The sequence below is a fragment of the Tursiops truncatus genome, chromosome 18 (genome assembly GCF_011762595.2).
Source record: "Tursiops truncatus isolate mTurTru1 chromosome 18, mTurTru1.mat.Y, whole genome shotgun sequence".
NCBI classification, from domain to species: Eukaryota; Metazoa; Chordata; class Mammalia; order Artiodactyla; family Delphinidae; genus Tursiops; species Tursiops truncatus.
Window position 1 is genome coordinate 13208050 of NC_047051.1, and position 25205 is coordinate 13233254.

The following is a 25205-nucleotide window of genomic DNA, read 5'->3' on the forward strand; positions in this document are numbered from 1 at the left end:
ATAGCTTTAATAACTTCTTTCTCGTTCACTACCTTTTCCTGTTGTGATGTGCAGGTGCATTACGATCTTTTTTTTTTTTTTTTTTTGGCGGTACGCGGGCCTCTCACTGTTGTGGCCTCTCCCGTTGCGGAGCACAGGCTCCGGACGCGCAGGCTCAGCGGCCATGGCTCACGGGCCCAGCCGCTCCGCGGCATGTGGGATCTTCCCAGACCGAGGCACGAACCCGCATCCCCTGCATCGGCAGGCGGACTCTCAACCACTGCGCCACCAGGGAGGCCCCACATTACAATCTTTAAGACAAGCATTGACTTTTTCCTATTACAAAAGCTATATACCCTTATTGCCTAAAGATTTTTAAAATATCAAAAGTACAAAAGGAAAAGCAAAATTCCCCGTAAATCCCACTACCCAGAGATATACATTGTCTTTCTCTCACCCAGATATACATGCTTTCTCTTTCTCTCTCTCTCTCTCAATATCTACAAAATTGGTAGCGTGCTTTATATTTTTCTACCAGTTGCAGGCTTTTACGGAAATACTGCAGTTACTTCAAGGAAGTCTGCATGCTCCACGTGGAACTTTAACTTTTTAAGATGAGGTGAGGCTTCTCAGAACGCCATACTTCACTTACCATCATAACACAGCATCGTGGTGAAATAGAGACCCAACTTCAAGAACCATATATTCCCAGAACAGTTTATAATGGAGGTATTAATAATTTTGTTTTCATTCTGAGTATGATCTAAATCAGAAGTGCTACCTTCACTAGTGACTATAAGCTCCTTGACGTTTGATTTTATCTTTCCAGATTGTTCCTTGCCTGCTTTATTTTCATGAGTGATGATGGGGGGTTTTTAATCTGTCATGTTCATCCATCTATTCAGCAAACTGTTACTTAACACCTAGAATGTGTGTAGTATTATGTAGCCAGGAGAAGAAAAGAGGACTAAAATTTTATTTGGTGTGAAGAGTAAAATCTGCCTAAGGAATAGGCTGGCATTCATAAGTTTGAGAAGAAAATGAACTACAAAGACCATCACAGTATAACAGGGTGAAAAAGATTTTGTTTCTTAAAGACCCAAAATACAACAACCACGGCTAATTAAAGTTTTTACATTTATATATTAGTAATCACATGAGGGAAAAATTAAAGGTAAAAAGGCTTCATTAAGAAGAATGAAATAATGCCATTTGCAGCAGCATGGATGGACTTGGCGATTATCATGTTAAGTGAAGTAAGTCAGACAGAGGAAGACAAATATCATATGATACCGCTTATATGCAGAATCTTAAAAAAATGATACAAATGAACTCACTTACAAAACAGAAACAGACTCACAGACTTAGAGAACTTACTTAATGAATACCGGGGGGTGGGGGGAAGGAGGGGGGAGGGATAGATTGGGAGTTTGGGATTGACTTGTACACACTGCTATATTTAAAATAGATAACCAACAAGGACGTACTGTGTAGCACAGGGACCTCTACTCAATATTCTGTAATAACCTAAATGGGGAAAGAATTTGAAAAAGAATAGATTTGTATAACTGAATCACTTTGCTATACACCTGAAACTAACACAACACTGTTAACCAAGTATACTCCAATATAAAATAAAAATTTTAAAAAAAGAAGAAAAAGAAGAATTAGGAAGTTAATGCAAATGAGGATAATAGTATGATCCATCACTGTAACACAGTGTGTTATGTTGGTAAGTATCAAAGAAAGGCAAGGACACAAAAACAGTCTTTCAGGATAAAAACGTAGCTCTGAAACTAAGGAGGACTACGGAAATAACTTGCTTCACAAAACTTCTCTTCTGAGATTGCATAAAAATAACTGAACTAATGCTTGGAAAAATTCGAGGATATGACAGTGTGAAACTAATGAAAAAAGACAGGTGCTAAGTCATGTCAGCCCCATAGCTGGACTTTCTCGGCAAAAGTAAAGTGATAGGCACTTAGTCCTCTGAATGGAATGATGGCTTTCCTCCGTCCACAGATAAGGAAAATATTACCTAGATTTTTGACTGGGGGCTGAGAAATACACATGTGAAGGGAAAGAATCATGTTTTTTTTTTCTTTCCTCCATTGAGTTTCTTTAGCTGTGAACTTGAATCTTGAGCTACAACAATGAAAGACTTCAGCAATTTACAAGTTGTGTAGCAACCAGCTAAGAGACTTCTTAACCTCCACTTTAGTGTGTCAAAAATATTTACCAGGATAGGTGGAGTGGCAACATGCTACTAGAAGAAGAAAACTTTGGGGATTAATTCCTTATCTCTCATGCCTCAGATAAAATATTCAGAAAAAGCTAAGTCCCAGGGAAAATCAAAACAGACTCTGACTACAGCACTAGTTATAGAATGAAAAATGACTTTCGCCGGCTGTTGACTTTTTGGATCAGATTTGTAAAGAATGGAATGTATCAGCATTATAGTGATCCCAAGATATTATTTTTGTCATTTTGCTATAGAATTAAGTAAAGAAGAAATCCAAAGAAGTATATCATGGTGGTTCATAAATTTTTGTTTACCTTTTCTTGGTAATATTTCATCTGAATTAGGTGACCTGTAAAAGATGCATTTGTACCAGGTAAAAATGGATAAATTTCATGGAAACTCGTGATGTTTATGGTGCCTTACAAAACCTCTGCTAATATGGTGGTGTGCGAAACTGTAATCTAATGAAATTAAAGGAAAATAATATAAAGTGGATGACTATTATTTCTGAGTTCATGCCAGATGTTTAAACTAATACTAATGTATTTTAAAAGGCCTCAAATATTCACCAGGTGGCAGTCTTTTCCTTAAGTGTGGTTAAAACAAATGATCTGCTTTACCTCATCTTTATTAAAAGAAATGTGACTTAGGGCAGGAGATGTTTTGCTTTTTTTCTCATAATGTTGCATTGAAATGACCTGTTTCTTCTGAACACATACTCCCTAGATTATCCTTAAGGGAACCTGTTTATTCTTCCTTGAGATCATCTCTGATCATCCTCTTTTATCATGATTTTTCTTTTTCTTTCTCTGTATTCAGAATGAAACTACATTGTATCAGATGATTAACAACATGTTTAGATTATATGTATTTAGACTTCACTGTAGTCTTAGAAACCTGGTCAATTTCCACTCTCCTAACTTCTCCACATGTCTGAGGTCACAGACAAGCTTCCTGGCTCCATCCAACCACTCATCGATTCACAATCCTCCTGACCATTATGCAGATATTTGGGAAGCCTTGCCTTTGAGATTTCATCACCAGAATTCAGCAAGTTTGCCTTCTGTGGCCTGCATCAGTGTATTTGAAATCTAATCACGACAACTTAGAATCGTGATGCAAATGTCAATCTTTAGACATTGATCAAATTAGCATAGTTGGTTCTGAAATGAATGAATGATGATAATGATAATAATAACAACAACACGAAATCAAATGTAAATACACTAGGCGTTCACTTTACATGAAGTATTTCAAATTTCTAATTCTCATCAGAACTGTGAGAAATAGCCATTACCGTTTTCCGTTTTGAGTTAAATAATCACCACTGGGTCATGCAGATAGTAAGGGGTGGAGCTAAGACTTGGATTCCTATCTGTCTGATTCCAAACCTAATCTTTTTCCACCAGGAAACATTTCCTGTTACCCAAAACTAAACCTTGAAACATTTATTTATATCTGTATTCTTTCCTTGTGCTACAAAATGTTTAAGGCTGGAATTAAAGTAATGTTTATGGTAAATATTTCTATTTGATTCTAGGCAAAAAAAAGTGAATTTTAATCTTGGCTCAAGAATGAATAATCTCAGTAGTCTTTGGCAAGTTTCCTGAACTTCTCTAAATTTCACTTTCTTCATATCTCTAAGGTAATGGTTCCAGGAGTCTGTGTGTGTGTGTGTGTGTGTGTGTGTGTGTATGTGTTTGTGGGGGGGTGGAGTAGCGAAGCAGGAGGAGGGGGGAAGGGGGAGAGGGATGTAGGGTCAGTATGATATCAAACTGCTCTCTGATTTCACAAAGTTAAACTTGAGGTTTTGCTTTTAAGTTGAGAGAACCAGGCAGTGTAGACTTGGGTTAAGGAGAACATGGTATAGTAACGTAAAAGTCATCCAAAATAGGTGCTAGAACATATGATTTAATGAACACCACCTGCAAGTCAAACATTAAGTTTAGGCTGAAAAGCACTAAATAGAATATACTTGAAATGTCTTTCCTAAAGCTGGTAATTTAAGGCTCGACCAAAATAATCAAAGGCCCCTCAGATGTTAAAAAAGATTAATGGGCTCTGATACTCTAGGATAAAGTATGCAAGAGAAGTATGTTTAGCAACATTTAATATATATTTAATTTACCAAATAAATTTTTTTTAATTTTAAGCATTTCACTGCTAAAGCTAATAGTTATATGTGTGCAAAGCAAATATATTTCATACTGATTCCATTTAGGGTGAAGTGTATGCTTTATATATATTATTCTGTACAAAAATTCTTCTCATAGGTCAACATATTACACTTTCCCAAATCTACTGAATATTTTTTATACACTTGTATCATTTCACAGAAATATGATGGTACTGGTCTCTTTCTTCTTTTACTGATGTTAAGTTTCTTGAATTTTTGTGTCTTGTATAATCTAACATGGATAATTCTTAGACATTAAGCACTAGTCCCCTATTCCCACAAAAATATTTATGTAAATACAAATGGAAAATCAATATAGTATAAAAAGCAAAATGGATGAGTATACATTTTATATATTGTTACTTTTATTTATCTTGAAGTTGCAATTGATTGCTAGATTAGATTCCTTGAGGTCAAGTCTACTATGTGATCATATTTGAACACTATCTTGGTCACAGTAGGCAACCAAGGAAATGTTAAAGATAGTAGAATAAAGAGAAGAAATGAGAAAACACATGATTCCTTTACTGACGATTTGTTCACCCAAACCATTCTTTAGGAGACTTCTGTCTCTTCATCTTGAGTTGTTCTCTTTGCTGCTCTGCTCCAGTGGACTTGAAGGAGCAGAAGCCAGTGATTCTATACTAAGAATAACATAGTGATTCTAAATTTGCTGGGTCTGTCAATGTGGATGATGACATAAATAACCAGTTTCTCCAAGATCAATGCGCCTGTCCCTAAATATACATAAAGATATGTATATAGATAGAGACACGTATTCTTCTCTGATTTTAAAATAATATATGTTCATTGTAGAGATTTTAGGAAGGACAGAAAAGCACAAGAAAGAAAAGCATGCACTTTATCCCGATACCCAGATCACTAATGGTAACATTTTACCATGCATTTGTGACAGGCCTCCAATGGCGTCTAATGACCTTCACCTCCTGGTATTCATGCCCTTCCATACTGAATCAGGCTGATCGGTGTGAGCATGAAAATCATTTGAAAGTGAAAAAAAAGAGAATAATATAGTGATTCGATATTGCCCGTGCTTGGCACAGATAGTAAACACTGTATGTGTGTTTGTCCCAGATAACCTTTAGAATCTCTTCCAAACCTAAGAAACTACCTATGATTTTAAGAAAAGCAGCTCGATTTTCCATTATTTTTATTATGAAGGGGGGTGTGTGCTTGCACAAGCCTGTGTGCGTGCATACGTGTGTGTGTGGACATATTTGTGTGTATCTGTGTGTGCATATGCGTATGCGTGTCCCTCGGTGTCTGTAGGGGATTGGTTCCAGGGCCCCTGCCCTGGATTCCAAAATCCAAGGATGCTCAAGTCCGTTACATAAAATGGCAGAGTATTTGCATATAACCTATGCATATCCTCCTATATACTTTAAATCATCTCTAGATGACTTTTAATACCTAATATAATGTAAATGCTATGTAAATGGTTGTAAATACAATGTAAATTCTATGTAAATAGTTGCCAGTGCAAGGCCAAATTAAGTTTTGCTTTTGGGAACTTTCTGGAATTTGTGGGGGGGAATATTTTCCATCTGCCATTGGATAAATCCAAGGATGTTGCAGAACCCACAGATATGGAGGGTGTACACACACACACACACACACACACACACACACACACACACACACACATACACTTGTTGGTATTGTGAGGTTGACAAAGTAGAGGAAAGTGATACATATTTACATACTTTCAACATAACATTCTAAGAGGTGTGAAGAGGTGCACAGGATATGATGGTCGCAAAGAGAGATGTTTAATTTGATCAGGGCTTCATAACTGATCTCACACATAAATAGGAAAAGGATTTGTGTTGTCTGCAAAATAGTCTCCTCCAGTCTGGGAGGGTGGGTCTATCTCTGCAGAGTCTCAGCCGTCAGGTCCTCTCTGAGTTCCTCAACCTCTGTGTCAGACCCAACCACAGGACAATATTGAAATGCACATGGCTTGACCTGTAATCACCTCCCTCTTCCTAGCATTTTCTCAGTGTGCCACCAGCGTGTCCTTATCGCTGCCAATTGTTTCCTACAAGAATCTAGGAGAAATCGAGGGAATCAGATAACCAGTTTTGTTAAATGAGTCAGAGTAGCATTGGCATATGTACACTACCAAATGTGAAATAGATAGCTAGTGGGAAGCAGCCGCATAGCACAGGGAGATCACCTCGGTGCTTTGTGACCACCTAGAGGGGTGGGATACGGAGGGTGGGAGGGAGGGAGACGCAAGAGGGAAGAGATATGGGAACATATGTGTATGTATAACTGATTCACTTTGTTATACAGGAGAAACTAACACAACATTGTAAAGCAATTATACTCCAATAAAGATGTTAAATAAAAAAATAAAATAAATAAAAATAAAGTTTCACATATCTGAAAAAAAAAAAATAAAGTACTAAAAGATTTGGTCAGTAGCCTCTGGCTGAAGGAATTTCAGGACGATCCCCGGGAGTCAAGGAGAGATCTTTCTGTGCTGCTCTAGGACCAAGTTTTATTCCTAGGAGGCGGCATGTTCTGAAGGGCTGAGAGTGCCAGACATCTCATGGCCAAAGTAACCAGGCAGTTTGACAAAGGAAGAGTAAAGTCCATGAAAACAGAGAAGCCTACACTCAAATCTCCCTTGGGCAAGTTATTCAATTTTTCTGAGCTTCAATTTCCTTACCTATAACAGTTCAGTGTAACTGGAAGGAATCCATTCAGTAAATGTGAAAATACATACCGGGCGGTCAGAAAAAACCAAGTTTGTTGTGTTCCCTACTCATGTACTCATGCATTACTCCTCATTTAAACCCTATTATTTAATAACGACTGCTTCAACAATTGTTGAAGATTCTAAAGCTGGTTTTAAGGTCAGCAAGTATGCAGTCTGCAATTGTTTGTAGAGTCCACATTGGTTGCTGGAGGGGAGAAAACAGTTTAAATCCTTAGTTAGTGATGGTGGCTTTGGGTAAGTCAACTTTTTATTTTTTTAATGGCTATAATAAAGAACTTATTACAAAAATTGTTATGAGGTTTAAATGAGATAACAATGTAGAATGGTCTTAAGAGAATGCCTGGCACACTATAATGCTCAATTATTATAAACAATTTTTATTACTATCCCTTGACCTACCACCACCATGGTAACATCTAATAGAAATTTACAATGCACCTCACCCTATTTACTTTTTCAAATTATGTATTGTTTTTGAGGAAAATTACAATATACTACTAGTTGAGGATTCTCTGATATTTTGGACAGTGGGAAATTCACATAGTATAAGGTCTGAATAAATGCATAATTATTTCTAATTTATACTTTATTCATCAAGATATTATTGTACTAAAAATTCACATTTTTACCTGACGGTACCAGTAGTGCTTAAAAATTAAGCCTGTAGCTCCAAATCAAACAAATCTATATACTTTTCCCTGGGAGAGTCCAGAAACTGAAAAGAAGTGTTGCAATTAGGTTACACATGTGACGCGGATGAAGATTGTTCAGACTTAAACCCACCCTACTCATCCATCATCATCTCATTTAAGGGAAGAGAGGTTATGCATCCATTTGGTAAATCTGTAATTATGAATTTCTCTTACCCTCCCAAAACTACCCACTCTTTCTGGGTGGGTTTGAGCATTCTCTGAGAAGGCTAGATTCTATAAATCAGCTCTTACATGCTCAAAATTCACAGTTTAGAATTACTGTCAAGTGTTTCTAATACCTGATTCAAACATTAGAGACTTGGAATACTGATATATCTAGACATTACTTGAACCAGAAAATTATTGCATAAAGAATAAATTGTGGTAATAAAAATGACAATATTCTTTCTTCCTAAATGCTTGAAAATTGGTTCTTGAAAAGACCATTTAAAATTCTACATTACTTCAATCCTCACTTTCTTGTGTTTCAGATATTAAAGCAATAAAAACTTTACTCACTTTATATCTAATCAGAGCAGAAATAAATATAATAGGTTGAAAGGACATTTTAAAAACAGTTTTGAGACATTCTAATGATAATATGTATTTTTTAAATTCCTAATTATATTAACACGTTATCTATTCAATGAATTACAATTGTTGAATGACATCATTTTTGATTAATTTTTAAATTATTACAATTAATGAAGTTCAATTGATATACTGCTTACTAAGACATCAAGTTATTATTTTTAGATTTAATCACAACATTTATAATGGATTGGGGGGTATTTAATAAAAATGACCCCTGAAAATCTTTTCACCAAAGCTCACATTTGAAAGGCTAGTTTCCATCTCTCTTATTCTAACATAAACTCACTCTTCACACCAGCAGTAACACTTCACAATGCATTTGCTTTGAGGAACTTTTAGCCTTTTCAATGCACATATGTATTTTTAATTAAATTGAATTGAATACGTACGTGTAAAATACTCAAATGACATCAAGGTGGAGGGATTTGCATTTACTGAGGTCTTTTGATGTCAGTCACATTAGTGTGTTAACTATCCAATCTTTAAAACAACTTGGCAAGCAGGGACTCTCATCCCCTCTTATTTATGAGAAAGTTGAGGCTCAAAAGGCTCAAATAATTTTCCTGAGATTATAAAATAGGATTTATAGCCACATCTTTCTCTCTCGACTCTTTTCACTATATCTCACTCCTTCCCTGCCCACAAACAGAGAACAAGGGCCCTGTCTTGTATTTTCTTATTGTGGCATGGAAATGCCTCAATGCATGGAGCTCTAATGCTTGAGATTGTTTTTTGTACTTTTTTCACTTGAGTTTCAAAAGGAGCTAAAAGCTTTTTGCTCTTGTCGGTTCCAAACATATTTAATGATGATGATGATTACTTTTACTTTCATAATAAGTGTGATATGCTGAGAGAAAAGAACATGGTTCAGGAGAATTACTTGTCTATAATTTGCTGGTCTTCAAGAAGAAGAAAATGTCAGTGTGTATTATTTTATGAGTCAGAATGACCTGTTATCTTAATCCACTTCATCATATTAACAGTGTAACATAGTCTGTCTTTTAAAAATTCTTCCATTTAGGGCAGAATTATTCAGATCTCTCATGATTGCCAATTGCCAATTGACTAAAGGCAATCTAGGCTCTATGTTGTAATAGCATTTAAATTCCCTGCTGTGGAATAATAAGACTCAATTTAATTTTTAGACTTTCAAAGTACTTTTTAATAAAAATTACTTTATACTGATTTCTACTTTACATTATACAGATCATATTTGGGGATAATTTTCAGCTTTTTCATATTAATGGTGGATTTAGACAATATTATAAACATCTTTCCTACTGACATTTTACATCCAGATATAAAGAAAGTATAATTGATGATTTATCTAGCTATGTCTCACAATAGGATAAGTATTTTGGGGGGAGAACATTTTTAATACTTTACTATAATTCTCTCTTGCTCTTGCTTTTACTCGCATACTCTCTGAATTTTGATAGTAACCAAGATTATGGTTATTATACATTTATTTAGTTTCACTTACTGTCAATATCCAGGATGTAACAAAAGCAAATAGAAAGGGGTAACCTCAAGTGTTTAACTACTGAGGAAGCTGAAATGTTTTCATTCTGCAAGGGGCAGCTCCAAAGACTAGAACAGATGGGCTGTCTTAGCAGATACGACATTTAATAGGGACCATTTGAAGTTCATGGGACTGCAGAAAGTAAATTACTTGTTCTGAAGTCCAGTGAGGAAAATCAGATGAATGTAAGAGATAAAAGTAAACTTTATCTCTGCCCACTAGCCAGGGATATATTTATTAGCACCCATATCAACTAAAAACTGCCCTTTATTTTTAGTCAGCAAGGTATATATGTGTGTGTGTGTGTGTGTGTGTGTGTGTGTTTTGTTTTTGTTTTTGCGGTACGCAGGCCTCTCACTGCTGTGGCCTTTCACTGCTGTGGCCTCTCCCGTGGCGGAGCACAGGCTCCGGATGCGCAAGCTCAGCGGCCGTGGCTCACGGGCCCAGCCGCTCCGCGGCATGTGGGATCTTCCCGGACCGGGGCACAAACCTGTGTCCCCTGCATCGGCAGGCGGACTCTCAACCACCGCATCACCAGGGAAGCCCAGCAGGGTATATTTTGATTTGGATATACATTTGCATTAACCTGCTAAAGCCAATCTCCTATTTCACCCTTTGATTTCCTGATCACATAATAGGTACTGTTTCTAAAGTCACAAATTGCATTAGAACATCTACAGAAATTAGTTTTTAAATCCCCTATGTGCACTGAGATGGAAAGAAAAAGGGTAAACAGTTAAATTCTACTTTGCTCTCCCTGAACAGGTTTTCTATTTCCAGTGAGTGGATTTTTCAAATGAATATGAAGTCATACGTCAAAAAGGTAAATTGCTAGGGCTGGACTTCTTTCCAGTGTTTATTGTATTATTCATATATCTGTTTGTCAATAGGAAGGCAGAGAATATGGCATAAAACAGTAATAACAGTATATTAAGTTATTACATGTCACCTTATAAAACACTTTTACAGAATTTTAACACCACCAGACATTAAGAAGCAAGTAAATTAATTCTATGATTCCAATTAAGAGCCAAGAAAACCAAGGCTCAGAATGATTTTCAGAGGCTTGTCCTGTTAGCAAGTGTGGAACAGGGCTAGAAGTCAGCATTTCTGTTACTCGACTCTGTTCTTCCCTGGCATTTCACAGCTTCTAATGACTTAGTATCTATTGAGCCACTAAATTATAAATGGCATCATAGTGTTCAAGACAGAGACACAGCCTAAATATGTACCTCTTTTAAATTTATATAACCCATATCTTAAATTAGCATTATTAACTAATCAGCTAGAGCCAGACAGTGTGGTGGTTATCTTCTGACTCTTGAGTTCCAGCACTGGTATTTCCTGGTTTTGTGATCTGGGACGTGTCACTTACACCTTTTTTGTACCTTCATTTCCTCATCTATAAATGGGGAGAACAAAAGCACCAACCTTCACAGGATAATGTGAAGATTAAATGAGATAATGCAAAAAAAATTCTTATCACAATTATTGGCATGGTGACAAGCTCAATGAACGTTCATCATTCAGACCATCTCCAGGTTGGTTGCTAGCTATTAATTTATAGATTCTTTTGCTTAGGTTAAACCCTAAAGGCCACTGGGTCCATGGTTCCTTGCCCTCTTTTGTAAAATGAAGTGACTGGATTAGATGGTCTCCAAGATCCCTCAAAATTTTAAAATCTGGTACTCTTTTTAGCAGAATTTTCAACCCAAAAATTTCTTCAATTGAAATACTCTAGGATCTTAACTGTTGAACTGATAAGTAATGTTTAGCAAAGTATTTTTCCCAAAGAAGGGAAAATGTAATAAATATATTAGTGAAGTTGGGAAATTCTCATACATTAAATCTCACTTACTCATTCATATTTAAGCTAATTATTTGAAATCTCCTTAAAGTAAGGTTAGCATGGTAGAGTCCAGCACACCTAACACAAGGTAGACAACTATAGGTATTCTGTAACTGTCAACATCTTCTAAGTCACTGGCTCTTAAAGTGTTGTCTCTAGACCGGAAGCATTAGTATTGAATATCACCTGGGTACTTGTCAGAAATACAAGTTCCAGTGACCCATTCCAGACCCGCTGTATCAGAGACTCTTGGGGTGGGATCCAGCAAACTATGTTTTAACAAGTCCTCCCAGAAATTTTGATGATACTGAAGACTTAGTACTACGGTCTGAGTGAAGAGTGAAAAAGAAAGTTCTTTTTCTGCTAAACATTTACCGAAGCAGCTAAAACTGAAATTGAATCTGGCCTTAGAAGATATCAAAGAGAAAGGTCTGCTAGAAATAATTACAAGTCAAGTAACCAATCAACTGACTGAGAAAAGGGGCAAAGAAGCCACTGTCGGTTATTCCCTGTAGAGAAATAAGGTACTAAGAAGGTTAAAGAAAAGTTTAATAAATCATCAGAGAGTATCAGAGTAATGATTCTAGCAAGAGAGCAGCCCCAGTAAGATGTTCCATCTTCCTGCCTAGTGTGGAGAACTACAGGTTCTCCATGCTGTCTACTACATGAAAGAAATAAAGTATTACTTTATATTTTTTACAGTAAAAATGAAAATAAAACACTAAGAACTGAAAACCCTGGTTTATGAAGAAGTACATTAAATAGGGAAGGAAATACTTAATGATCTATGCCCATCTATTTATCTGACAAAACCTAAATATTTTCATTAGATCCTGCACTGAGAAAAGTTTTTGACATACTAGCAATCATAATCATTTAAACAAGATATGATGGAAAGGATAGACAATCAATGTCAGGGTGATAGGAAGACAGGTGATTTTATGTGTTTCAATGTCTTCCCTATCATCTGTGTATCAATCCTAGACCCCTTTCTTAAGTCCAAAATTTCTAATTATCTCCTAGATGTTAATGTCAATAAATCGAAAACTGAGTATATCCAAGCAGGTCTCATAAACCCTACTTATAATCTCTATCTCAGTTAATGGAATTAACTTTCCCCAGTTATAAACCTTAAAACATAATATTTTGTATTTACCAAGTCCGGTCAATTTAATTTCATAATTACCCAAGGATTTATTTCTCTTTTATCTTTTCCGTGACCATCTTTATTCATATTCCCATGATATTCTTCCTGTTTCTCTTCACAACTAGACTCTAGAAAACAGGAATAATGTCTTCTCCCCAGTGCCAGGGCTAAGGCCTGACACAGTAAGCATATGCAAATTGTAAATTGTTCCCTGGTGAATGTACTGGAAGAGTAAACAGATTAATCTGAACTCCCAAGCCCCCATGATTTCAGGAGGCCATCACACATTGCATCTTTCTTCAGGAGAAAGAAATCAATTTGTGACAAATTTGTAAAAGAAGACTGTATTTCCTGATCCACATCTGTCACATTTTAAGTTCTAAGTAAGTGTTCTAATCCTCAGATTTGTATGGTTTTTTTTATATTAGATCCTCTTCCTTGACTCATCTTAAGACAAGTTATGTTTATCTTGTCCTCTTGGATATTAGTGTTCTCAGGTTTTAACACTCGGCTTCAGTGACCTCAACAAAATTAATGGTAATGTGTTCCAGGGTCTTTGGGGGAAGCCCATGAGACTGGAAATTAGGCAAAAATAGTAAACACAAAATGGCTTTCAATGATCACAAGAATCATCTAAGGAATTACAATTTATGAGAGAAAAAATTCCTGTCAAGAATTTATTTGTTACCTACCAGACACTGGCTTATGGAAACCGTTATTCCAAACAAGGTTGGCCATACTTAGGAGATGCATTATCTATGTAGATCACAGATTAACAGCCAGGCTCTCATGGGGTTTGTCTGCCTTTCCTCCCCCCAACAAGCCCTGAGGACTTCTTTTATGGGCTATACTGTATACATTTCATGACCTAACAACCTCACTTTTATTGTACAAGATACCAGGCACTCTGAGGTAGACTGGAGTTGCTCTTTCCAAATTAGAAAGTTCAAACCAAAAGATGCAATGTTTTGTTGATTCTCAGTGCCTTCGCTGAAGAGGAATTCTAGAATGTGCAAATAGAAAAGGAAAATTCTTGGCTTACAAACTGATACAAGAGAAATCTTCCAGAAACACATGGCCTGGGATATTTCAGACTCCTGGCAGATTGCAAACCTTTACTGCCTTTTATTAATAATCAGGGTTCAGATCAAGTGCCTCTAAGAAGCCAGGACCCACTTGTCAGACTAGACTTTAGCTCAGAAGTTGAACATCTTCCAACAAACAATCTCATAATAGCAGATATCTTCTCCAGACACCCAATTACTTTGGCCAGCACAAATGTCATTTACTAAAGAGACACTGAAATGTTTGGTCACTCTTCTCTAGACAATAGAATTAAGAAGGTTATACAGTAATAAACAGAGAAAACACAATTGCAATTTTGTTCTGTTGACTTGTTGCAACCTCAAATGATCTAGGCCCACAGTCCCAACATCTGTCTTATGGTTGCCCTTATAGATATGAAACAACAGCGTGTACGATATAAGATCATTGTTATTAGGAAATGCAAATACTTTAGGGGTATGATTGTGGAAGGAGTTTCAAAATCACGAGGGGCCTGGGAATGTAGAGCCTGAACTTACACAGATAAAAACACACTCTTACTCATTCCTGTCTATGTGTCCTGTGTTCCTCTAGTGGTGGAAAACTGCGATATAACGTAACATATGCCTTCAGATATTACCATTACCTATCCACCTCTGTCAAGGTCAGTACAAGTTTGAAAGGATACATGAAAGAAGCAAATCCTTCCATCAGGAAAGTTTTACCAATATGATGGGAAGGTATCCCAAACAACTGGATATGAGAACAAAAAGCTAGTAAAGCAACAAGCAAAGAACTACTGTCATCGTGGAGTGTTGTTTTATCAAAGTTTGGGCTCAGGTAAGGGAAAGGGGTGCATGGTGGTGAGACATAAGAATGGGCCATACAACACAAACTTCCGGGGAGACTTTTTCAGGAGACACCCAGCCATGAAGTTCTTCTCCTAATTATGGTGGGAATTCTGATCAAAGTCCTCCAGTAAAGCAAAGAGAATAGTAGCTACAGCAGAGCTTGCTTTAAAGGAATGTAACATCTCTAAGAGTCCATCATTTGCAGAAATTGTTTGCGCCTTATCAAATAGAACAGAAATTGCTAGAGCTGTATAATAGCACACATTTTTATAAGATTTTACTTTAAAGGACAGATTTGAGCCAATGAAGTACATGCATTGTCTCTGCAATTAGTCAGTGAGACTTGATGCAGGGAAGTGAAGAGTTCAGTGTGAAAGGATAAAGGATCAGAGAGACGATTCAGATACAGGGCAGTAACAAAGGGAAGGATCTAGATGGACAAATGGGAAAAACAGAAAATAAGGAAAAAATAGATTCCTTATTCATTTATGTCAACGATTTCTCCACTTCCTTAGTGGTAAAAAAAAAAATAGGGAGATAGGAATAAAACTACATTGTATTTATAATTGTGTGCCATTTTGGTTTATTTTCTACCTGTGATGTTAAGATACAGCTACATTTTGCCATTAGTAAATTTGATATAGTTAAGCCTACAGTCAGAGTTCAGTTACTTTTTAGTAATCTTTTTTTTTCCTGCTTTTAAAAAATTTAAGTCTCAATTTAAAAGAATCTATTGGAGTTTGCTAAAGAACAATATCAGAATTATATGTACGACTCACTTCTGCAATAACATGCAGAATTCCAGAACAGGCAAGCAGGTTAAAAAGGAAACTAGCAAAAGAATTCAGCCTGTCACTGTAGAACGTCAGAAAATGACGCACGAGAGGAGAAACACCCACACGTACACAGTAGCCCCCCGAAAACATTATTGACCATTAGATAGAAACGTTTCCAATGTATGGGAAGCCACCACAGGCTACTTTGTTTTGCTTTGGTTCTCACTAACATCTGATTAGCCGGGGTAGGGGGTGCAGGGGGCGGTGACTTTTGGAGAGTATAAAATGTGTACTTAGCAGTGGTTTTGTGTCATAATAGTTCTGATTTCAAGGCTAACATTTCTTAGTATTTGGGGAGAATATGACCATCCACAGAAACCTTCTGCAAGTAAAATAAACTAAAGCTAGTATTTTTGCACGTACCTGTTTTTCTCCACTGGGCTTCTTGTGGTTCAGTAACAGCTCTACAGCTCCGACAACTTCTTTCCTGATGGCGTGTAATAGAGCATCTCCAACATAGACGTTACAGCTTAAGAGTAGTTCTATGAGCTCCAAGTTCTCATTTTCGATTGCAATGAGGAGAGCAGTTCTTCCAAGTGGATCGACGCAATTAATATTGATTTTAAAATAAATCTCAGCTTCCTCTAGGGATTTCTTGACACTTGCATAATCTCCCTTTTCCACAGCGTTCAAGTAGGCTTTCTCGGAGGGTGAGAGCTCTGATTCTGCTCGGACTATCCTGAGAGGGATGCGGTCTCTGTAGGGGGCATTAACATTTCTTTTGTAATAGAACTGAGCCATGTTTCATGCCATGCTATTTCTTGGTCTCTGAAAGTGCAAACAAAAACCAACACACACAAGGATTAGTATTAGCACACTTTTGAATGATTACGCATCGCATTTAACAACTCACAATGAGGCCAATAACAACGATGAAACCGTAATTACTAAGTGAGAAGTTATGTTCCCTTTAAACAATGGAAATAGGCAATAATTATTCAGTTATCTAGAAACACAGGTTTCAAAGTTCTTACTTAAGAAGAAAGAGAGGCCAGTATTTGGCAAGTTACTTAAAAAGTGACGTCTGTCAGAGGCTGCACCTGTAATTTTTAAAAATTATTTACCAAATTTATCATAAATATATATTGTTTTTAACGGAGAACCTTGAAAGTCAAAGGCTGTATCTCTGGGGTCCCCAAACTGGACCAGGGATTTTCAAGAATGTCAGTCACTGTCAGTTTTGCTCATCATGGAGATGCTGTTGAGATTACGGAGTATCAATATCTGGGCAAAATGTTTTTCACTTTCATTTCTAGTTTTAATGTTTGTAAGAACTGACGTTAAAGTTACTGTGAGTTACTGATATTAATGTCAATAAAATATCATACTGAGCCCGATGAGCATAATTATATTTTTTTCCTCTTGTAAGTAAATTCATTGAGGAAGAAAGAATGTGTACCAATGGTATTAATTATCAAGATGAGTCTAGGCAATTTAATTTCCAACAGCAGCATGTAGAAAAGGATTAAATATATGGTTTATTACGAATGCTATTTTCTTAATTCTCTTACCTCTGTATCATGAAACAATAAACCACAAGGCAGGAATACATTTATTGTAAAATGTAATATTATTTTGAAGTTACAGTAAATATACAGTTGAAGATGAGGAAATTATTTCAAATAAATAAGAGATTATCATCTTAAAATAGATTAATAAAAAAGTCTGATGTCGCTAAAAGTTATACTGATTTGGTAATCATCTTAGAGGTACAAACTTACTGAAAAATGTATTCTGTTTTGAATATAATTTCTTTGCTGCTGTTAGGTCCTGATTCCATACTTACGGTCTGAACTATTTTATTATTCTACGTCATTTATATTCAACCCACGTTTATTTACATACATTCACTACATCAAATTAAAATGAATGGGGTATTCTAAGTACCTGAACATGCATATTCATCTTAATTGATCTTTTTAGACCTAATCATTTTATAAGTAACTTAACCAGATTTGAATAATGCTTTAACTGTAGCTTGAACATGCATTGCATTGACAAATGTGATTATATTTAATGTCATGTTCTCAATTTGGCAAAGTATGCATTGTTTGTATGCTACCTCAACTTAACAGTAATTTCAGTTATCAAATAGTTAAGTTTTATTTTTTGATGTCCAGATTATGCATCATGATTTCTCAAATATCTAGGTTCAGGATCTAATACACAAAACTGCAATTCCATAATTTCTTCCTTTCTGGCATATTTGATTCAGCACTTTATTAAGGCCTCTTCATAGACTAAGCAAAAAGTGGTAATCCAATAATCCAGAATATTTTTCTCAAATATTTCACATTTTGTTAGTCTTGGTGTTTTAAATGTATAATGACCAACTATACAGCATGATCTAAATTTATTTTTATAATTGCAGACAAAGTATGTTGTAAGTTCTTTAAATAGCAATGTTACCTTTTCAAAGGAACATAAAAATTAATACTGGTGTTCAGATATATTAATTTTAGACATGCAAATTGCTTACTTGAAGCTTGATTATAATTTCAGTATTTAGACAATGCATTAACTGACTAGAATAACGGGAACAAAATTATATTGTCAGACAACAAAGACAATTTAATAGTCCTCCAGTATAACCAAAACTTCAAAAATCAACATCATTATTATGTTACATATCTCTTTTTAATTTTCTGATCCCAAATGGCCCATATATGCATCAGTGGTAACATTAAGATATTTGCCTTAGGAAGGCAACTGTCACCCGCTTCCCCAGCACAACTTTTCTATCCATGTCAGCATCCATGAAAGTGTGCGGGATCAAAGTTGTGGTTTTCACATGGCAATTTTATCCAGACTATAGTGTAAATCTTCATAATGATAATAACCACCATTTATATTCTATTTCAGCGGTATACATTCTCTATTACCTCACTTTGTCCTTACCCATGGCTCTTGGAAAAATACATGAATTTTCATTTTCTAGAGTTGAATCCAAGGTTTCCCACCAACAATATTTTTGCTTAAGACTAGTGTTTCATTGTAGCTTGCCCAAAATACAGGTTAAAATGAAAGTATGAACATACATACACATCCACAGTATCAGAAATTCATGTGAATTATGGCTCAGTCAGGATTAGGAATCAGCTTAGAGGATGGAAAAACTGTATTTCATTTTATTTCATTTACTTTGTTTTATTAATGATGGTATCATATAAAATATTAGACAGCAAACAGCATTTGACTTCTCATTTTCAGAGTACAAGATGTTGGTGACAACGAAGGGACTGGAGCACAACATAGCAGATACTGGAGAATTTGTGTGAGAGGAGGGGACAGATAATGAGAAGTTAGACTTACTAAAATCTGTTTCATTTAATCCAGATAACTACCATAAATGTAAACTACGTAAGTTTCAAAAAGAGTAATATGACATTGAGAGAAAGATATATTCTATTCAACGTTGTGTTTAAGATGTGAATTGGGCATGAGACTTTCCATTAGATAACCTGTCTCTCCATCTATAAAGTGAGGAGAAACAACAACGATGAAGGAATGGGTGAGGAGAATCAAAGAGTTAGTGCTGAGAAAGACCTTTTATCTGCTGTCCTCTTTTAACATCTTGAATTTGATAAAAAAAAAACACACACACACAAGAATTCATGTTTGGGAGCCTACGTGGATTTGAAATATACTTAAAATGTAAATGCATAAAGTAAATAAAATTTACTTTATGTATTTATTTACTTTATGTACTTATTTACTTTATGTAAATACATAAAGTAAATAAAATTTAAATATTTACAGTGGAATAGTAAAACATAGAGAAAGAGAGAGAGAGGGGAAGAGAAAGAAGGTGGAGCAACTCTGATTGATGGCTAAAAACTTAAGAAGGTCAGGAAGAGTATATAATTTTTCAGTACATCCACTTGTCCTTCTGGATTACCTGGTGCAGTGATACTAACAGAAGGACAAAAATCAAGTTTAACAATTGAAAACTGTGATACACGAATGTAATTGCAAGAAGCTGCCGATAAGGCCGACGGCTCCTGAGCTGACACTCTTATCAGCAACAACGGAATTGCTACTGGATAGAACGTCTGTAAAAGAACAGGGGTCTCACTGAAGCAAATATCTTGACCTCAAATGTGGAAATAAAAGCCTGTTTCTGACCCTGCACTTTCAGAATAAACTTTCTGGAGAAAAAAGATATTTTTTTCCCCATAAATTACAGAGGTGAACAGATCCTTTGATTTCAATGCCCCCTTTATGACACATAAGCCAGAAGCAATATGGCTGCTTCATCAAGTTATGTTTCAAAGACTTGGAAGAGCTATGGGATGTGATGAAGAAAAACTCAAATCCCGCGACGTGAATTCTCAATTAACCCAACATTTATTTTCCCTAAATATGTTTGGGACTTAAGAAACAAAACTGCGGGAGAGCTTCACCTTGACATCAATCCCAAGAGAAATTTTTAAAAAATTGTCCCTAGATATGAAAACCACAAACATCTAAACGACATGAAGATATGCAGGAAAACAAAAGTTCCAGATATTTATAGGGTCTGAAGGCATATTCCCTAAGGGATAAATTTAGCTGTGTGGTGCAAAGAACAGTGAACTTGAATTCCGAAGAACACAAAGGAAAGAAAATAGAAATCTCCACTCTTGAGTATGCATTATTAAAAGTAAAATAAAATTTCCCCAAACAACGTTGTTTTTTCTTTTCGCTTTTTATTACCTAACTACCAAAAGATACATTTCATACACGTGTGATCTTATGACACAGTGAGAAATAAAGACTCTCATTTTTTGTTAGGAAACTATGGCACATATCTAAGTTGTATTTGTATTTTTTTCTGAAATCTGATATAAAATAACAATTTCTCAGATAACTTATTCACACTCAATCCAATTCGGATTTTTTTCTTGCTATTGGTATAGTATATTATCTCAATAATCTTTGATATAATGCGTACTCCACCTAAAAGCATAATGCTCTCATTTTGGCTATCATTCCTAACTCCAGGCTTTTTCTTCATCATCTTTCACGTGGCTACACCAATATCCTTCTAATAATCTCACCGATGTTATCCTTTCATCCTCCCTGTTTAGTCTCCACAATGCCACGTGCCTAATATTTCTAAAATGTAAAGCTGATTCAATCACTCTCTCACTTTTAATCCTTAAATGACTGAGAACCGTTCACAGGAAAAACACTAACCTATTATGGAATACGGGACCTCCATGACCTGGCTTCTAAATGCCTTCTCAGATATATCTACCAAGGCAGTTCCTGGAAAACCTTATTTTACACTGACAAGAATCCCAAACCACTTGGCCACTACAGTTTTAAGCATTTCCTCACACTTTTCTTTACAAGAGGAAAATTGTTCCTCCCCTGAGTCTCTGGCAACTCTTGCCAAGTTTTAAAAACTTTCTGTGAAGTATCATAGCCTCTGAGGATTTTTCTTCTCCTCCTCTTAAGGCAGAGTTAATGGTCTTTTTTATGCATCTTCGTAAACCCTGTGGACCTCTTAGCTTTAGAACATTTTTTTTTTTTTACTGTATAAAAGATTGTGACTTATACAATATTGCATCCCCAATGCTAAGCAGGTAGTTAGTGCCCCAAATTTGTTGATGAATCAATGAATTAATGACTATACTTTCAGAGTCATTCCTCTGTCATTTTGGGTAAAGGAATAAAGTTAATAGGGTAAAATTGCTTCAGTCAGGTGCCCAAAAATGGTTTAGCACTTGTAGGCCCGTTGAAGGCAACAGTGCATAACCGGACATCCAGCCAACAGTCACGAAGCTACTGAATACGCCGGGAAAAATGCTTTCATTTTTTACCTAGTTTTCTTCTCTAACTATCTTACCCCCAAGGTTTTTTTCACCCATACAAAGAATTATAACTGTAATGTGTAAATCAACTCATCTATAGCTCTCAGCTCTGGACTACACTTCCTGTCACTACTACCTAAATCATCAGAAAGGCATAAGATTTGGGTCAGTTGGCTGATACTTCCAGGGAAAAGCGAGCACAGAGGAAAAAAGTACAAGACAGCCAAGGCTAGCAAAATGAATGTCTTATAATGGGAGAAACAGAGTTAATATACCTGTAAACAGGAGACTAAAATACGTGTATAAATATCTACAAAATTATAAAGAGAATATGAGAAAATCTGAGGAATAAGAAATCATCAAGGATAAGTAATTGGAGAGACTGGTAGAATAACCATGGAATGAATCAGTAAACGGAAAGTTCAGATCATGAAATTCTCCCAGTTAGGAAAAAGTAAAAGTGAAGAGAAAAAGAATGTATGTATAAGAGCCAAAATCTATAAAATAGCAATTGAATGAAGAGAAAATAAAATAATGGAGTGCAGGACATATTTTTAGTATTAATGACCAAGAATTTTCATAATTATAAACGATATAAGACCTCCCATGGAAAGAATCCATAGTACCACATAAGATATATAAGAATAACTCCTTCATAGATTAAAAAAAATTATAAAGGAAGAGAAAAAAATATCCCCTATGAGAATATCCCCTACCACGTACATCATAAGGAGTAGCTGTGACAACATTAGTTTTTGTTCTAGAAAAACTTTGCCCAGGGAAGATAAGACTGTGAAACCAATAAATAACTCAGGATTTCACTATTCCCATCAAGAAATTCCTGGTTTATCTGAGATAATATCCTGCTCACCTGGACAAACAGCTTCCTTATCAAACACTATACTTATCAAGACTCTCTCCAGAACCCTCACTTGGCCAAATCTACCAATCCTAAATTAGTATGTCACAAATATTGCCCAATATCAATCATTCTCCTATCTTGAAATATCCACCTTAAACTCCTTGTACCCAGGGCAGAAAACCCTACAGATATTCTCCCCAACTGTCCCCTTTGGTGGCACTACACAGCTGTATCAATGTGATGTTCTCCCTACTGCTGGGAGTTATAAAGAACTTATCCTTGCTTTACTGGAAAACTATGATAATGTTTTGGGAGTCTGATACATAAAAAGAATAAAGAATCAGATTAACATCAGACCTCTTAACAGCAAATTTGGAGGTTAGAATGTAATGAGGTTTTGACTGAAAAGTAGAAAAGGATAACCCCCCCCCAAACAGAATTTTGAATCTAGAATTTCATATTTATTAAAATTATTTAAATACAGGGAGGAATAAACTTAGTCTCATGCATACAGCCTCAGAAGACTGCTCACATGAAGACCATATTTGATCATAGGATGACACTACAATATACGGAAAGTATACATATAAAGAGAAAGATTTCTATGGTTTAAATAGTTGAGTTTTTGTCTGTTTTGCTCACTGATCTATGTACGAGGCTTAGAAAAGGGTCTAGTATGTAAAAAGTACACAATAAATATTTACTGAATGAATAAAGTATCTACTGAACATCTGTATGTCAAATGTGTATATTAAGCATTGGCAATACCCTGAAGCCGGGACCCTTGCACTCACGGAGCTTAGGATCCATTGGACAGGACCCACAAAAAATTAAAAAAGCAAAGGAACCCACAGCAAAATTACCGTTTTTAAGGGCTACAATGGAAACAAATGATGAGAAGGGGTGGAGAAAGATGGAGATCTACCTTAGGTAGGGGGCTCAGGGGTTACCCCTCTATGACATGAAAGATGACAAAAAGCCAGCTAAGTGAAATTAAAAAGTGCAGAGAAGACCATTATGTTAAAACGATCTGAAAGTGAGAAAACAGTGAAGCGGGAGGGGCAGGATGCATTCTAGGATGTAAAACAGGGACAGCATGTCTGGAGTGTTGTGAGCAAGGGAGAGAGTGGAAGAAATGGCTTCTGTAGCCAGGAAATGCAGTGCGAGGATCTGGGAATGTATTCAAAACATAATATGCAATTCTTGAAGGGCTTTGAGCTGAGGACGTACATAATCCAATTTCTGTTTTTCTTTGTTTGTTTTGGGGCTTTTTTGGGCCGCACTGCACAGCATGTGGGATCTTAGTTCCCCGACCAGGGATGGAACACAGGGCCCCTGCAGTGAAAGTGTGCAGTCTTAACCACTGGACCACCAGGAAAGTCCCTCCAATTTCTGTTTTTAATGGTCATTTAGGCTGCTGATTGATTTGGAAATGCGTAACAGTGAAAACTAAGACCATCTGCCAATAAACCAAGTGAATGCCGTCAAGAGTTTATATCACGAAGGAGGAAACATTAACCCTTAGGATTAAGAATGCAAGACCCAGACTCTGATGGTGGTATGTTTGTGGAGATTTAAATGTCTGCTCATATTTTATTGAGTTTATTAATATTTTATTAGTGCTCTGATTGAATATATTTCAAGTACTCTCATTCTAATCCTTTCCCATATCCCTATTTTTTCATACCTTCATAGAATGTGAAGATTTTAAGGGATACATATATCATTTTATAACAAGAATGTGTGCACACATATTGCTGTTACTACATCAGAAACACTTTTACTTCTTTCATTGTGTCAAAGATGTCACTACTTGTGGACAGTGAAAGCATAAGTTGTCATAAAGGAAGCAATATTAAGAAGAAATGTGGGGGAAAAGCAATACATGTTGCAGATAAGCAGTTTACAAGATGAGACAAAAGAAAGACAAAATAACCTAATTTCAAAAATGAAATATTCAACAGCAAAATTTATTCAAAAGTCACCCAGAACAACCAGATCCTGCAGTCCATAGCTGACCTTTAATTTCTGACATTGTGTGTGGGCACGTGTGTGTATGTATGAATGGTAACTACGGTAATGGTGAGTCTTTTGAGAAAAACAAAAAGGAACAAATCTTGTAGTGATAGCAAAAGTAATATAAAAATGCTTAAATTTGTATGCACATATGGAATATTTGATAAATATATGACGCCAAAATAAAAAAAAATACCCATTAGATTATTGCAGAGGTAAGGATACCATGTTAGATGTTATTGCTGTTGGTCGTGGTGGTGTGTGTGTGTGTGTGTGTGTGTGTGTGAGAGAGAGAGAGAGAGAGAGAGAGAGAGAGAGAGAGAGAGAGAGAGAGAGAGAGAGAGAGACACGGAGAAGTAATGGAACACATATTTCATAGTAGCGTATCAACCAAGAAGCATGAAAAATCAGAGCAGGAAATGGAATAACAATGAACAATGTTGAGACAGTTGGTTAGAAGTTTTGGAAATAATTATTTAGTAACACCATAAGAGTGATTCAAAGTATATTTAAAAGTTAAATATTGAAGCAAAGTGATAGGAAAATGTCAGACCATGAAGAAGAATCATGCTATGTATATACAGAATGCAAAAAATCTTAGTATGAAAACAATGTACAAAATTAAGAGGCAAAACAACTAGGAAAATTATTCAAAATAAATATGACTGAGAAGAGGTTATTAAATAGAAAAGAAAAATCACTAAGATTCAAAGAATAAAAAGAACAGCCTCCTGGGAGAAAAGGAAATATAACTGGAAAATATCATTTGAAAATGCATTCTACTTTACTGACCTCTAAAACTGTGAAGTCTACCAATACGATAAAAGACATTGCATGTCAAATGTGATCAC

At 35.9% G+C, this 25205-nt stretch overlaps 1 protein-coding gene across 2 annotated transcripts in view; it reads right to left on the reverse strand.

Annotated features, from left to right (window-relative positions):
• The window catches only part of TRPC4 (transient receptor potential cation channel subfamily C member 4), a 163293-nt gene that overhangs the window by 102037 nt on the left and 36051 nt on the right, over positions 1-25205 (reverse strand). For both annotated transcript variants that reach the window (XM_073795065.1, XM_019936702.3), the window contains exon 2: positions 16042-16446. In XM_073795065.1, the coding sequence (XP_073651166.1) occupies positions 16042-16419 (378 nt within the window). In that variant the 5' untranslated portion in view covers positions 16420-16446. The remainder of the gene's footprint in view (positions 1-16041; positions 16447-25205) is intronic.